Genomic DNA, 17,554 nt, shown 5'->3' on the forward strand with positions numbered 1-17,554 from the left:
CTAAACACACAGACCACAGCAAGGGTCCAGAGAGACAGAGAGAGGTAGAGGAGGAGGAAGAAAGGAGGAGAGGGGAGACAGGGATGGGTTGGGAGCAGTCTCTACACTCCTCTTCTGGTCCCTGCAGCCGTTTGGTGTCACTCCATGGAGGCTGGAAAGGAAGAATTGATTGAGTTTGATGGGAGAGAATTTGCTCCGGGCTCTAACCTGCCAGAGAGAGACAAACCAATCCAGTGTACGGCAATCAGCAGGTACAACAAAACACAATTGTGTGCTTATGATCCCGTGGCCAATGGAAATGTGTGTGTATACAACCATAAAAAAATAACATTCAAATTCATTTAAATTATGCTATTTAAAGCCATAGTTCACTCAAAAATCAATTTTCTGTCATTTTCTCACCTTCATGTTGTTCCAAACCTGTATAACTGACTTACTTTCTTCAGGAAGCTAAAGAAGAAATATTGAGAAAATTACAGTGTATTTTTTTCCACACACTCTCAGAAAAAAAGGTACAAAAGCTGTCACGGAGGCAATACCCTTGTAAATGGTATTAATATGTATCATTTAGCTATTAATACGTTCCTTTAATGGGTCCAAAACAGCAGTTGACCCTATTTACGTTCTTTTATTATTTCATAGAACAAAGAAAATCATACAGGTTTGCAATGACAGAAAATTGCGACCATTGAGACCAACTATCCCTTTAACGGTGCACATTATTCCTTTCATTAAAATGTTTTGCACAACAAAATCATTAGAAAAATTATTTGAATTTCTGTACAACCACATGAGATTAAGACAAAACAGTAGCATAATAAAAGCTGTTTAACCATTTTGAGATGACATGACCAGCCAAATAGTATTTATGTTATCTCTGTAACCATCCTGCTACTGGACAATTTAGTTTGTGAAAAAATCAATCATGCCTGATTATAAATAAGGCATTTGCATCCATACCACTAAGTTCAAGACGACTGACATACTAGGACAACATAAACAAAATGCTCCTTTTAACACACCTCTAATGTTACTAAGATCCTGGAGTATCTTGGACTAAGCATGAGGATCTGATTGGTCACATTGCGGTGAGGTAAAAATTATATAACAGAGTGTAAATGTGTTTCCTGTGTGCTTCTGTTGACTGATGACCCTTCACTTGCTCACAATCCCATTTGAGCCCACTAAACCCACCTGCTAACTACTACTGTAAGTCTCGATCTCCTCATTACAATTTTTTAGTCCCAGCTCATGTGCACACACACTGTCTGGAAGGTTTTATGTTTACACACATAAAACACACATAAAACTATGATATTGACTGATCTAAATGTTAAACTTGGAGTGTATGTAGCCTTGTAACAGGAAGAAACTTTCATCAGCTATTGATGTGGTAGTTGGCCTTCAGTCTCAGCAAGTTCATTGAGGAGACAGCAAAGACTTGTGAGAGCCAAATGACATAAAAGATGCTCTTTTGAGCTCATGCACACACGTTGGCACAAGAAGTCATAAAAGCCGGTCAAACATGGCAGAGGACACGAGGTTCACCCTAAGAAAACAATCATAAAAATTAAACTTACCTGCAGTGGGTCATTTGTCTTGCCGAATTTCTAAAGAAAGAGAGAACCGAGAGAGAAAAAAAAAAAACTTTTCCTCTTCATTTCTGAAGTATTGCCCCTGGATGCAGCCATACCCACATGGCGTATTAAGTTTTCCCTTCTTGCAAATATGGCAGAACTTCATGGACTGACTGGTTGGCTTTTCCACCATTATCAGGATGATGAATGTGTTTTGCACACTGAGAGTTCAGCGATGAAATTTCCATCATCAAGCACATCTTCCCAAACTGACACAAGTACACACATCTCTTTCACCCAACCCATCCTTACGTAGTTTTTACTAGAGCAAAGATACACCAGAAGTCTAATTTTCTGCTCTAATAGTCACATGGAGCTATGTGTGTGAGACAATAAGAGCATGAAAGCCAGACGAGAAGATGAATGACCAAATTAGCTGTGTCGCTACCTGAGTGTCAAAACTAATGGCCTTTTCCATCATTGAATTAGCCGCTAACTGCTAAAGCAAGCGTTGCCATCCAGATTTGATACTTTCATGAATGCCACATGGGTTGGGATTTGTAGATAATATATGAAACATGAGTTCAATCTCTGAATCTTCTCTTCTTGTGATTGTTACTAATGACAAACCTGTTGCGTCATATTTGAATGTATGCAAATAAGATTAGAGAGTATTTTATTGGATTTTTAGTGTTTTTGATAAATCCAGTAGCTCCACTGGACATCTAATAAAACTGAATGAAGACGGGCTGAGAAACTACAAAAAAGGTACAGATGCTCTGATATTACAATTCTGTCTAATACTGATAAGCCAATTTAGTTTTTTTTAAATTTAGCCATTACAACATTATAATCTAAAGTACAAAAAAAAAATGAAAAGTCATTCTGAGATAAAGATTATATTTAATAGTGTTATTAAACTATTCATGTTTTTTATTTAATTTTGAGTTTTAGGCAATCTAAATGTAAAACAGGCAGAAATGAGCATGAACAATTAAATATAATAAGCAATATATCCAATTTATCATGCATTCCTACAAAAAATCACTATAACATTTGTTTTATGCAAATATCATTTGCCTTTGTGCACATTAGACCCACACCATCTTTATTTGTGAACAAAAATGAGATTTGAGACAATATTTATAGTGTTTTTCTATTATTTTTGTAGCTCAACAGCCTCCATTCATTTTCACTCTATGGAAAGAGACGTTCAAATCTCCTTCCATTTTCCACAGGAGACAAAAAGTCATTTTGCTTCATGACTGAAAGACGCTACAATCTTTGGGGTTAGCCATGCCAGAACCCAATGCACTCTCTTCACCGCAGTGTACCGGGACCCTCAGTGCTGAAACGGTGATACGGACCATTCAGCCGGCCTACAGAAACTCCTTCAACAAACTTTCTGCCCAATCTGTCAGAAACAGCCTTGCACTTATAACCCTGGTAAAGCTCACTCACCTCACTCTCTCCCTTGGCTCATTGTGTAAACACGACGAGGCCAAGGTTTCCATGAAGAAGAGCTAAACGCAGTGTGTGTGTATGAGAGAGAGCGACTTACCAATGCAGGTCTTGCTGTCCGAATGCAGGGCATATTTCTGATGACATCCACACACGGGCCCCACGTCGGTGTCATCGCATGTGTGTTGGCAACCACCGTTTCCATAGTTACATGTCACTGGCAACACACAAGAACTGTGAAGAGGGCTAAAAAGAATAGTGTACCGCCATGGACACCCTTTTAATCAAGGCACATATTTATTCATTAACAGATGGAGAAAAATACTATATAAAAATATAATCTTGTATGTTTAGGATAGCAAAATAAACTTATCAAAGCAAGACAAAATGTGTCCAATATCTTTGGCTGATGTCAAAGGGCTTTGGCTGGACAAAGAGACTGACCAGATATTTCACATCCAATACATTGTGCAATACTTGGATGAACAGGAGTTTTAAGGACTTTAGTCCACGGTTTTCCCACTAGTATTAAAAATAGAAGAATGACGAATTGTAGATGAAAGTTCCCCAGATGTTCAGGCCAGAGGCACAGCATTATAACTAATACGTCCTTGACAGATTGGCGGCTGAGGTGGTTTGTTTAAGGAGAGATCAGTATTAGAGGACAGACTAAAATCAATCTGTAAACCTGTTGTTTAGCTTTGATGCCAACCAGCCGTTTTCCTTTGAAATGCATATTGAGAAGCCAACTTGTGGCCGAAAGGAAAAACTAAGGGATTTTTCATACCACTTGAAAAGAATCTAAACAAGTGTCTTTAACTTGGATGAGATCAATACTTACATGATGACATTATAATTTGTAGGTACATCAATTGTAATTATGTAGTCATTTTAAGTGTACATCAAGTATTTCTTTCCTTTCATTAAAGGTTTTACACCTGAAGACATAAATAGCATTTCTGACAGATATGTTAAAAATGATGTACACATCCAGTCATGTCAGTCATGTCATGAGGTTCAATAAAGAGGTTGCCTTGTTGAGATCCACATTTATTAAATTAATAAATTAAATTTATATTATATTATAAAATAAATCCTAATTAATTATAATAAAATCTATCTATCTATCTATCTATCTATCTATCTATCTATCTGTCTGTCTGTCTGTCTATCATTTTAATATATATTTTTTATTTTAAATAATATATATTCTGGCCAGGGATTACATAATTTATTTATGACAATTTTAGGATTATGAGAGAGGGAACAGAATGAAATTTGTAAGTTCAGTAATTTCAGAAAGTTGATACATACATTTGCAGTCATGCTGATTTTCGGCTAGCTCAAAACCTGGGCGGCACTCACACGCCACACCGCCTTTGGGAGTCTCTCTGCAGATATGGGCACAGCCATGGTTCTTATTCATACAGTTCATCCCATCTGCCGAAAGAAAGACAGTGAAAAACACACAGAGAGAGAGAGAGAGAGAAACCTGAGTTACAGTCGTGTGATCTTCCCATTACAAACACTCCTCTGACAGGCTCCTGGAGATGAGCGTGTGATTTTTATGAGTGGTGTAAATTAGTTTAATGTTTCTGCCACAGGACCTTTTTTCACACATAGAACAACACTGACACCGGCTGACCTGTGGAAGCACACACAAAGACTCTCTCCACGGACAACATGCTCAGCAAACATAACATTTTCTTTTTCCCCTTTCATTTTTCCCCATTTTCTTCTGAAATTGCAACATCGCTCCTCCTGTTTCACCCACAGGAATAATTCACCCACGAATGAAAATTCTGTCATCACTTACTCACCCTCATATCGTTCCAAACTCGTATGACTTAATTTCTTCCAGAAAAGACAAAAAGAGAAATTATGAAGAACATACTGGTTGATTTTTTTCCAAACAATTACAATTTTTCTAATTATATTAATTATTAAACTAGAGCTTTAAAGCTTTAAATAAGACCATAAAAGCATCATAAGTATCATGTGATGCACTATATTCCAAATCTTCTGACATATGTGTTTACTATATGTGACCCTGGGGCAGAAAACCAATCTTAAGTCGCTGGGGTATATTTGTAGCAATAGCCAAAAATACATTGAATGGGTCAAAACTATTGATTTTTCTTTTATGCCAAAAATCATTAGGATATTAAGTAAAGATCATGTTCCATGAAGATATTTTGTAAATTTCCTACTGTAAAAATATTAAAACTTAATTATTAATTAGTAATATGCATTCCTAAGAACTTCATTTGGACAACTTTAAAGGCGATTTTCTCAATATTTAGATTTTCCTGCACCCTCAGATTCCAGATTTTCAAATACTTGTATCTCGGCCAAATATTGTCCAATCATAACAAACCATACATCAACGGAAAGCTTATTTATTCAGCTTACAGATGAAGTATAAATCTCAATTTTGGAAAATTGACCCTTATGACTGTTTTTGTGAAAAATAGACCAAAATGTAAGTCATTACTCTCATAAATAGATTTTTGCAGCATGAACTAATCTTGTCATTAAATTATTTTTGTTCAAAAGTTTTCACTTTTTTCCACTTTCAAGCTTGAGACTCTGATTTGTAAACTCAAATTGCAATTGCACTGAAATACAACCAGTATATTTTGTATATATAATATATATGTGTACTATATGACATATATTATCAGTATATATGACAATATATATGCATGTATGTATATATAAATATATATATGTGACATGATGTTGTATAAATTGACCATTTTCAATTCAGAAAATGTCAGTAATTTCAATTTGCATTTTCCCTTTTGTCTGATCTTGTATGTAGAGTATAGTGCTGTTATCTTCCATAGCATCTCACCGTCCTTAGCGAATCCTCCTAGTTTCCTAAACAAAGCGATAACATAAAAGCCTTGAATAAAAGACACAGACAAGGGATGACAAAGAGGAACTGTTGAGCTTCTCTAATGGACATCCTCGTCATCTTCAGGCCAAACAATGAGAAAAGAATGTGTGTGTAAACAAAAGCAAGTCTCCGTGGAAACATGGCGGGTTCTTGCATCTCTGCCCCCTCTGTAGCCTCTTCAGAAGCGCTAAGTGCTCTCAGGACAGAGCCTAAAGTGGGCTGCTTTTCTGTCGGCGTCCTGGAAGACACCTTGATGTGCCCAATTAACATGGACTCTGGAGAGGTTGTCAGACCTTTAAATGACAAAAAGATCTGCCACATTTCTCACCCAACAGTAAGAGAGTGTGAATGTGTGCTACTATGAAGCATTTGTACTATGAACCATTACTCTAGGTCTGTGACTGGCAGACTAATACTACTATGTGACTTCATTAGGCCGCATATGTGGTGTTTTAACTGGAAGTGTTTGAGATGAAATGAGACCTTCGCCCCGGCTAAAGTTTTAAACATGCCACACGGCTGTCACAAGAACATAGACAGGAAGGAAAACTAAATTTTGACCCCTTTCACCATAACTCATTCGTCATTCCTCCATCTGTGTATATCCACAGCAGCACTTAAGAAAATGTGAGAAAAAAATTGCAATTATGGGAAATCTTAAGTGGGTGTGAGAGAAAAAAACAGCAGGCTCATGCACATACGTGCATGTGCCTGTGTTTAATATCAGCATACACTCTGTGTGCCCATGCGCTCTGTTACCCATAAACCCACCACTTAAAATAAGTGCTCTAAAAGCCCCAAATGCGATGTCAAAAGGGAAGCCACCTTTTAAAGTCTAATGTATAATAATTTATACACCAATTACAGTGCAGCTTAACCCGGCTTTACTTCTGGCCCAACAAAACAGTCTCAGATGTCCATAGATGGAGAGAATAGGATGGAATCTGTCTTTGTAACTCTGAAAGTCAGCGTAATGTGGATAAATTTGAAATAAAAGACCTCTGAAGATGGCCTCCACATCCAACAACTCTTTATAAGGGTGGAAAACTTTTGTTTTAGCAGGTGAGGTTAACACAGGAATATTTAGGAGGAGCCCAGTTGTTTAAAACACGATCTAGAGTGCTTCTGATGTGTAAAATTGTTAGCTGTTTGAAATAAGAGTTAAAAACTTTCTGACAAAGTACAAAGTGAAACTCTGCTATACTTTGTGCTGTTTCTGGCTGTGTGTAGCACCTACAGCTCTGCAGTTTCTTCTGAAACATCTGAATTTTTTATTTTTTTTATCTTACAGATCATTTCAATCTATCTAAATGGTTTGTTTGGCACATTTTGAAGTAAACTGGAGCAGAAAAGCACTCTTATTCATTTAAAAAAATGAATTTTTTATCTTAAAGGCACAGTAGCATGTTTAATTCTAAAGAATCCATTAAATTCTAAAGATCAGAGAAAGGGTTAAAAGGTTCAATAAAAACTAAATTATGACTGTTTTGGACAAAACAACTGTGACTAATATTACTTATTATAAAAATTATGATATGACCCCCTTGGCTAACAGGAAGTGAACCATTTTCCACAGTAATAGTAAAAGCACGTGTGATCAAGTTTGAAGAGATAAATCTTTTCTGTCATTTTAAGAAACAAACAAACTTTTAAAATGCACAAACATATCCACAGGCCCCCGTTTTTCCTATCTCTTGTAAATGCCATTTTAATTGAAATCTATCAGACTTTCAATCTCTCCCTCAAATGCACAATGCTATAGGTACTAAGCCATGAATTTCAATGAGGCTCTTTTTTCACCAGCAAGCATTGATGTCCTTCAACTGAAAACAGCCTTTTCCAAAAACCTTCCCCAATCTCTTCTTCAAACACAAGCTTTCTTAACAGCTCGTCACAAGTTCTCTCTCTCTCTCTCTCTACCACACACACACACACAAGCTTATTAATTACGGTTAACATTAAAGTGGCCCTTTTTCTGGAACGTTTCCTGGTGACCCTTAATGATGTCACAGTGACTGGAGAAAGAGACAGCACTGTGGGGTCTATGTTTGATTCTGTTCTCTCTCTACTTATGTCTTTTCCTGAACATGAAGATTTACAAAGACCTGGTGACTTTAGTGTGTTCATACACTAACACACACACTTTAAATCTCTATCCTGACACAGTGCAGCTGTTTTCTTCAGTGAGGAAAGAGTCAGATAGCAAAAATGGGAGAGAGAGAATCTGAAAAAGAAAAAAAAAACACCTCAGCTGGACCTGGATCAGAACACCTCTAATCCTGAACACCTCTACCAAACAGCGATGGACTGAAGCTAAAAATACAGCCTATGATCTGTATCTGCAATTGCAACCCATAGCAGATAATTCCACACTACAGTAACTAACTACAGTATGTATAGGTTAGGTTAGACTTAAATTTGAGTCTATACACAAAGCTATCATGTGACTTTATAATACAGAGTATATCACAATGGACATTTTTATGCTACTTTTATGGTACTTTTGCACTCTTTTTAAAGACAAAAATTCTGACAGAATTCTTCCTTTGGGGTGAAAAGTCCCTTTAAATGAACCAGCCTAAGAAATTTTTTTCCCCTTTAAATCTAAGTATATTTGCTTTGTATATTTAAACAGGTTTCAACAGCTGGCCCTCAAGTCAAGGGAAAAGTTCCGATGCTCCTTATAGCCAGTCCATCCCGCCTACCAACATGACTCCACCTGCAACAGTCAAACTACATTGCTCTGAAAAAAAAACTGTTAGGGGAAAAGACAGAGAGAAAACTATAAAAACAGACCAAAAGAGGAAACGCAGAAGCTTATGAAGGTTACTTCACCTCAAAAGCTAATATTTAATCGCAGTATTTATAACCAGCGGAAGACCTTCAGTGCCCACTCGCTGTCAGCACCTCAGAGTATATGTGCATGTGTTTGTAAGTGAGTGTATGTGTTTGGTACAGTTCAATCAAAGTTCTTCCACCCTAAAACTGGCCCAGAACAAGTTTTGACCATGAGAGGACTGAAATAGTTTTCTCAACACACCACACAAAACACTTTACTTTTAGAGTCCTAAATCATTAAGCATTTTCATGTAAAAAAAAAACGCATCACTAGGACTACAAGCACAACTATGCTCGTGCCCTTTGACCTCTGCCGTGACCCTGCAGGATTCCACCATCAGAGCAGGATGTTTGCTGGCGACTCAGGACAAGAGCGGGTCACAGTGTAATAGTGAAAAGGTTTGAGACACTTACATGCACACACACATGCAGTGGCTTTCTACCAGAGATCATTACAGTTTTATGCAGTTATTTCAATGAAAACAACATAGAATCTGTAATTATTACTGAACACTGTGTGTGTGTGTGTCTGTGTCTGTGTGTCAACAGTGGCTTAGTTTTGCCCACTTCCTCTCATCACACACTCCAAATAAACATTTGCCTTTTAATGTTTATCCTAGTGTTTCCTCCCACTCTTCATTCTACCTTTTCTGATATTATCCTCCTCAGGACTGAGAATAAGAAAGTGAGAGAATACAAGGAAAAGAGCGATTTTTTGTTATAGAGGTGACAGATTTTAAAGTGTTTTAAATGTTCTCCATATGGCTCACCACGATTATTTGATTCAAAATACAGCAATTTTGTGAAAAATAATTACAATTTAAAATAACTGTTTTCTATTTTAATATAACACGTTATTTTATGTTGAAAAACTGTAAAACATTTCTATTTTTAGGATTCTTTGATGAAGAGAAAGTTCAAAAGAACAGCATTTGCTTAAAATGTTATTCTTTTGTAACATTATAAAATGTTTTTTACGGTCACTTTTGATCAATTTAATGCATTCTTACTGAAAAAAAGATAATAAAAAAAACATACATTTTACTGACCGCAAACATCTGAAATATATTGTATTTGCACAGGTTTGCAGCTTGCATGTGTTTTTTTTAACTCCAGCACCTTCCAATGCTCATCTATATGAGACGGCTTCCAGTTTGATGTAGGATAAGAGGAGGAATGTCTGCTTTAAGAAAGATCTTACAATAAACTAATGCTCATGTGCACATGTGATAATGTGTCTCTATCAGAGTGTACGGAAGGTGTGAAAAGGACTGTGGTGTGTGTGTTTGGGTCGTATTCCTCTCACATGCTCATAAATCATCAGCCTGCATTTCTCCGCCAGAGTCTGAACAGTAGGGGTGGCGCTGGGGTGAGCCAACACATTAATGATTTTCTCCCAGCAGAGAGAAAATGAGAGACAGGTAGATAGACCTAAAGTCCGTCACGGCACACAGAATTGGTAGGAACATCATTTAGACAGACACGTGTGTTATTTTAAAATTGCTTTTTTGTCATTTGGGAGCTTGCTTGACAGATGTGGTCACTATGTTCAGGTCAATTTCAAAAATTCTCCTCTTGTTTCACAGGAAAAATAATAGCATACAGGTTTGGAATAACATGAGGCGGAGTAAATAATGCCAGGATTTTCATTTTTAGGTGAAATACTGCTTTAAATATTTAGGTAAGGTTCTGATTCATTTACACTACACTGCCAAACCTAATGGTTACTTCTGCCATTCCGAGTCTGAAGAAGCCGAGGTGCTGTTGGCAGGGCACAAAAAAAGTTAAGTCCTAATTTACAACCCACCAAGAGTGCCAGGATTTTAGCGGTTGAGAAGAATTTACAAGGTTATTATTTTCACAACATGTGGTGACATCTTGTGCCATATTTAAAATCCCATTAGGACCCAGGGCTTCATTTTCAAACTGGACTGCTCAGGCCAGCAGAACACGCAACAGCACTATGATCAGAATATATATATATATATATATACATATACATACATACACTCATATACTCATATGCTTTACTATTTCAACTCACACTGCGATACACAGATGGATGGATTGAAAGATTGATGGATGAATAGATTGAAATGGATAGACCGTCTGTGTATCTATCGTTCATAAATCTATCCACCCGTCTTGTCTATCCCTCAATCTATACGTCTGTCTATTCATCCCTCGGTTCGTCTTATCCGTTTATATATCTATAAATACCTATAAATCCCTATACATCTCTATACACATTAATATACCCCATTAATCTACCCATCCCTCAGTCTGTTTATCCAGATAGGTGTACAAATTGTGGGATGGAGAGACAGAGAGATTGACAGATTGAGGGATGGATAGACAGATGGATAGACAGACAGAGAATCTGTCTATCTTTCCATCCACCTGTCTATCCATCTGTCTATTTATCACTCTGCCTGTTTAACCATCTATCTATTCAAACAGACAGACAGACGGATAGATAGATAGATAGACGGACGGACGGACGGACGGACGGACGGACGGAGATAGACGAGAAACGGTACGGACTTGACTATCTATTCAGACAGACAGACAGACAGACAGATAGATAGATAGATAGATAGATAGATAGATAGATAGAGAAACTGTCTATCTTTCCATCCGCCTGTCTATCCGCCTGTCTATTTATCACTCAACCTGTTTATCCATCTATCCACAGACAGACAGACAGACAGACAGACAGACAGACAGACAGACAGACAGACAGATAGATAGATAGATAGATAGATAGATAGATAGATAGATAGATAGATAGATAGAGAAACTGTCTATCTTTCCATCCGCCTGTCTATCCATCTGTCTATTTATCACTCAGTCTTGTCTATCCATCTATCTATTCAGACAGACAGACAGACAGACAGACAGACAGACAGATAGATAGATAGATAGATAGATAAGATAGATAGATAGATAGATAGATAGATAGATAGATAGATAGATAGAGAAACTGTCTATCTTTCCATCCGCCTGTCTATCCATCTGTCTATTTGTCACTCAGCCTTGTCTATCCATCTATCTATTCAGACAGACAGACAGAATGCATATGCTTATTCCTTTATGCATATTCATAAATAGAGTATGACAACTGCTGTAAACCACATTCTTTCAAGAACTGTATGAGGTGTTGCAGAAGTGGACAAACAGTAAAACAGTGACCCACACACAGGTCAACAGGACTGACAGAAGCCTTAGTCAAAAGAACATGGCCTCTTATAGAGCTCTAGTTTTCCACAGCAGACAGACGGCGCCAATGTCACACACACACACACACACACACACTCATATAACACTGCGCTAGACTCAGGCCACTAGGACGCACTGGTGAGTGAAGAATTGTAAACACACAACACCACACATCTCTCTCACACACGTATACATAAGTCTTAGACACGAGCCAATGGGCCATACTGGTGACAGACGAACTGTAAACAAGAAACATGCACACGCTCACACACACAGATTCCCCAACACACACTATTGATGAGTGAGGGTGATGAAGGAAGGTGAGAGGTTCATTTAGGGTGAGATTAAACGTGTGAAAGCTTGCCTGTTTGTAATCAGTATGTCTGACTGTGAGACCAAGGCAGATGAGGAAAACTGTACACAGACTTAAAGGTGCAGTGTGTCATTTCTGCACCACTAACAGCATCAAACAAAACTGCAAACGATGGATGGAAGCTGATTTTTCTATCCTATTTATAAACTCAATTTCAAATTATTATAGAATTCAACAATTTCTATTATGCAATTTAAATAATAATTTGTATCATTTTATATTGATTTTAAATTATATAAATTATAAACAAATTACACAATTAATAATAATAATAATAATAATATGACTCTGAATAATAATAATATTTTTTTTCTATGATTTCCCAAAATTTGCCTAACAATATGTAGGTGGAAACCTGGATACTGTCTGCATATTTTCGTGATCTGATAAACTCTAATCTGATTGGCTGACTTTACACCTTTACTTTTTTACAGTCTTTTGTGATTATGTACAAGTACCTCAAATGTTTATTATTGAAGGATTATTGTCTTATGTAAATTATTTAAAGACGTGTATGTCAACTAGTTTAATTTAAATAGTACTAAAAATAACTAAATAAAATGAAAATAATAAATAAAATGAAAAAATAAAATGAAATCCTGAGTAAAAAGTACTAAAAAAGACAAGAATTTCAATGATAATCACTGGCTCTTTTTTTATTTTATTTTATATTATATTTAATCTTTTTTTTTTTTTTTTTTTTTTTTACACGTTCTTGTATTCCTCATGAAATTAGTAAATGAAAAAGATACCCAGTCTTTCCAGGGGAGAGTTTCTGATTCCTCTTCTGTTTACAGTGGATATATAGAGTAGTGTGCGTGTGTAGCGTGAAGAGCCATCCAAGACTGCCACAGCACATCAGTTAGCCATCCACAAAACAACCCTTTAGCTTGTTTACAGACAAGTACACAAATATACCACACACTCACATAAAAACACACACACACACACACACACACACACACACACACACACACACACACACACACACACACACACACACACACACACACACTACTACAGTATTTTCCAAAGTTTTGCTTTTGAAGTAAAAATACTACATGCAGGAGCAGAGAATTACCAAAAGAGTTATGGGCTTCCCAAAAAGCAAATATGGAGCATTTCTGTTTCTGTATCCAACTTTTTATATTCTATATTTTTCTGTCCAGCTCCTGTCTGGCTCAGCCATTCTCCTCCCTGTCCAATATTCTCTCATTCTCTCACTCTCTCTCTCTCTCTCACACACACATACATATATATAAAACTCTGAACACAACCTTAAAAAGTAGGAGGGGTTGAAAAAGAGGGGGTTGTACACTCCTCTACACATTCCACACAAGATTGCGAGAGACATCAAAGATGCGATTACGAAGCAACCCACTCTCATTCATGCCTATGTGTATGAATCGTTTAGATTTGCTTAGTGTGTGGGAATGCATCCGCCTCAACGTGGAGAAGCATCATTAGTTAAATCTGACAGGCGGAATGAGAAAGCACAAGAGGGTCGCATGATCTGCGCACACACACGTCATGAAGTCACACGTCACAACTGACTTTACCAAGCTTTTGAACCGAATGCACCATGCACACACAAAGACATGCCCACTGGCCGCCTGCGCGTTGATGCTTTCAACTTCGACCTCTGAACTTCAGCTCTGTCCAGGGTTCAAGACAAGTACAGAAGTGAGTTGCTGCTGAACTCTGATGTTCAGCATGGAATTAGATTTGTGCCACAAGAATTGGACATCACGTTCCATAAAGATGTCTCAAACCGTCCAAAAAATAATATTTATTATAATAACAATTAAAAAATGTAAATACACATCTTTAAATGCATGATGATAGGATACATCTACAATACACCTTGAAAAAGTTTATATAATATTATGGAGTTCTATATTTGTAGACATTCTAACCTTAATTGCATCTTAAAAACCATTTAGAATTAATTTTTTTATAATAACTTAATTTTAATTAATAATGTTTTAAATAATTCAAATTATTTTAAAATTATTTTAATACAAATAATTATAATATAATATAATATAATATAATAATATAATATAATATAATATAATATAATATAATATAATATAATATAAATAATATAATATAATATAATATAATATAATAATCAGAAACTAAACTAATATATAAAGTTTTAAGTATTTTTTAAAGTTTCTTTATTCCCTAACAAATTATATTTAGTTCATACCTTGAAAAGTTACATTCAATAATTATGACACAAATTTAAATCACATACAGTAACTGAGAGGGCTTTTAGACCAATGAGATTTCACTGCAAAAGAGACTCACCATCCGATCGGTGGATACAGGTGTGCTGGTTGTCACTCAGAAAGAACCCATCTTTGCACTGGCACTCATAACTGCCCATGTTGTTCACGCAGATCTGCTGACAGCCGCCGTTGTTATCCAGACATTCATCCACATCTAGAGAGACGCAAACACACATGGTCATTACAAAGCACACAAACACAGCCATTCAAGCACAAGGATCTGGGCAAAACCATCAAGCTTCATCTCTCTGCGTAACCAAAGCCGGCTCAGCTCAGGTATTTGCAACAGTGTTTGTTTATCCGGAGCTGATTTTCCTTGATAACTCAGACAATCTGAGGCTACTGAAGAATGTTGATTAAATAAGTAGTTTGATGTTCCAGTTTTCAAACACATCTACCAGACTAATAAACCAGTAAGCAGACGTCCGGGTAAAAAAAAAAAATATTTCAACTAAAATAAGAAAATTAAAACAATATCAATCATCCAAACCTTCAGTAGTTTTGGCTAACTTGTTAAAAACACAGCATAAACTTTTTAAAGCTGTTTGGAGTATCTTATAAATAAACCTAGTGTCCAAGCTGTATGTGTATTTGCCCATTGCTGTGTCTTTGACAGCTCTAAAAATGGCATTTTGGTTTAAGTAACAGCATGACACTGAAGACCAGTAACACACATGAGTGACTTTTATGCAGCCTTAACACAGCAACCTGCCTCTGTGGAGTCTGCAGCCCATAACTCTCTCTCGGGGTGCTATTATGTCTCAGAGTAACCACTCTTCTGTCATGCCACTATTGTGGCATATCTTTCTCAAAGGCTATTTGTGCCTGAAAATTTATTTTTTATTATTTTATTTGAAAATGTTACTGCAGAATGTTCAATATAACATATTTCCCCACATCAGGCTAGAGGTTACAGGTCTGTATTCACCATTTATACTTGAAAACCACTAAAGGGGAACACGTCTGGAATTCACTTAGCTGTAATTTGAATAGACAAGATGCAAATGCTGGTCATATAACTCTAGAATTTTGTTAAAACAAAACAAAAAGCAAAGCAAAAAAAAAATAAAAAAAAAAAAAAAAAATACACCAAACAAACAACAAAGCCCCAAACAAAGAAAACAAATAATAATAATAAAAACAGACCAAATGAAACCAAACCAAACACACACACACAAAAAAAAAACTAATAAAATAACAAAACCCAAAAAAAAAAAAAAAAAAAAAATAAAATCAAACAAAACCAAATGAAACAAAACAAAAACAAGGTAAAAGAAACCCGAACAAAAAACAAGCAAAACCAAAAAAAACTAAACAAAAAAACATTTAATTTATATACATGATTTGAATAGACAACATAAGTAAATTCTCATAAAATTACAATTATTAGTAAATATCGCAACACAACATTATTTGTACCAAAAATGCTTAAATAAAAATACCTATAACTATGATTTTTAAACTATTGAGCTTCCATGTGGTCACACAGACTTTAATAATGCCAATTTCATAAAAGATGCATGCCCTAAATCATACTTTAAGAGGGGGAATGATACGACTGAACAAAAACTGAAGAACAAAGACATTTTCTGCATATTCTTATAAAATGCATTGTAGAAAAAAAAAACACAATGTAAAAGCTTCTGTGAAATTTACATTTAGAAAGAATAGAGAGAATAATTGTGTGACATTTATGAATAGATACATGGCAATTTGTTTTTTTTTATTTTTATAATCAACAAAGTAAAAAGTGACGTGACATTCAGCCAAGTATGGTGACCCATACTCAGAATTTGTGCTCTGCATTTAACCCATCCGAAGTGCACACACACAGAGCAGTGAACACACACACACACTGTGAACACACACCCGGAGCAGTGGGCAGCCATTTTATGCTGCGGCGCCCGGGGAGCAGTTGGGGGTTTGGTGCCTTGCTCAAGGGCACCTCAGTCATGGTATTGAAGGTGGAGAGAGCGCTGTACATTCACTCCCCCCACCTACAATTCCTGCCGGCCTGAGACTCGAACTCACAACCCTTCGATTGGGAGTCCGACGTTACGTCAGAAAGACAACGACTTAACCAGAGAAGTCAACTATATGAAGTTGAAGTTTATATAGTTTTTTTTTTCCTCTGGCTTATGATTCTCTACAGAATTACTTCAAAACAGCCCAAATTAAGCTTATATGTCTATAACTAGAGAATCCATTTAACTTTACTTCCCTACATCTTGTGTGTGTGTGTGTGTGTCTGTGTGTGTGTGTGTGTGTGTGTGTGTGTGTGTGTGTGTGTATGAGTATGTGCTGTCAGCCTGTGAAGGTATGTTTCCATACATCTTGTATTCATGTTCTATTGTTTACAAGCTCCTTATAAAACTCGCACTGAATGTTATACACTGGAAGGCTGAATGAGCATCAAAGCTTCTGTAAATGAGGCGTGGAAACAACATGCAAGTTTCCTCCACTGTCATAGGTGAATTATCAGCGCTGCACTCACAAATATGTTTAAATTCACTGATATGCAGATAGAGACTACAGTGACTGTTTCCACGCCGTGTCACATTGACATGTCTTTTGATAACGGCAGTGTGTGACAGCTAATGTGGAAATGTGTTTGTGTTTACAGCCCTGTCTGTTTGGAGTGCGTTGAGAGGCAGCAAGTATTACAAGCTCTTTATATGTGTGCATAAAGACCTTTATAGCTGTTAGCGCATGTGCACGGTGGCACAAAAGCATGCTCTTCGGCCCACTGACTTCACCATCTCCCGTGTAGCTTACAAGTTAAGACTACTGAGCTAAAGGAGACTAACTGTCTAATGAACTGAGGCTTTTGTGTCCTGAGTGGATTTCATTGGTTTGTATACTTTATTTGAGCTAACATCATTGCTAC

General features: G+C 36.5%; 1 protein-coding gene across 2 annotated transcripts in view; it reads right to left on the minus strand.

The window, feature by feature from the left end:
* LOC109051697 (signal peptide, CUB and EGF-like domain-containing protein 1) overlaps positions 1–17,554 on the minus strand; it is a 61,062-nt gene that overhangs the window by 25,754 nt on the left and 17,754 nt on the right. For both annotated transcript variants that reach the window (XM_042738916.1, XM_042738908.1), the window contains exons 4-6: positions 14,687–14,821; positions 4,353–4,478; positions 3,139–3,255 (exon numbers count right to left, since the gene is read on the minus strand). In XM_042738916.1, the coding sequence (XP_042594850.1) occupies positions 3,139–3,255; positions 4,353–4,478; positions 14,687–14,821 (378 nt within the window). The remainder of the gene's footprint in view (positions 1–3,138; positions 3,256–4,352; positions 4,479–14,686; positions 14,822–17,554) is intronic.

Source organism: Cyprinus carpio, chromosome A4 (assembly GCF_018340385.1).
Source record: "Cyprinus carpio isolate SPL01 chromosome A4, ASM1834038v1, whole genome shotgun sequence".
Classification (NCBI taxonomy): domain Eukaryota; kingdom Metazoa; phylum Chordata; class Actinopteri; order Cypriniformes; family Cyprinidae; genus Cyprinus; species Cyprinus carpio.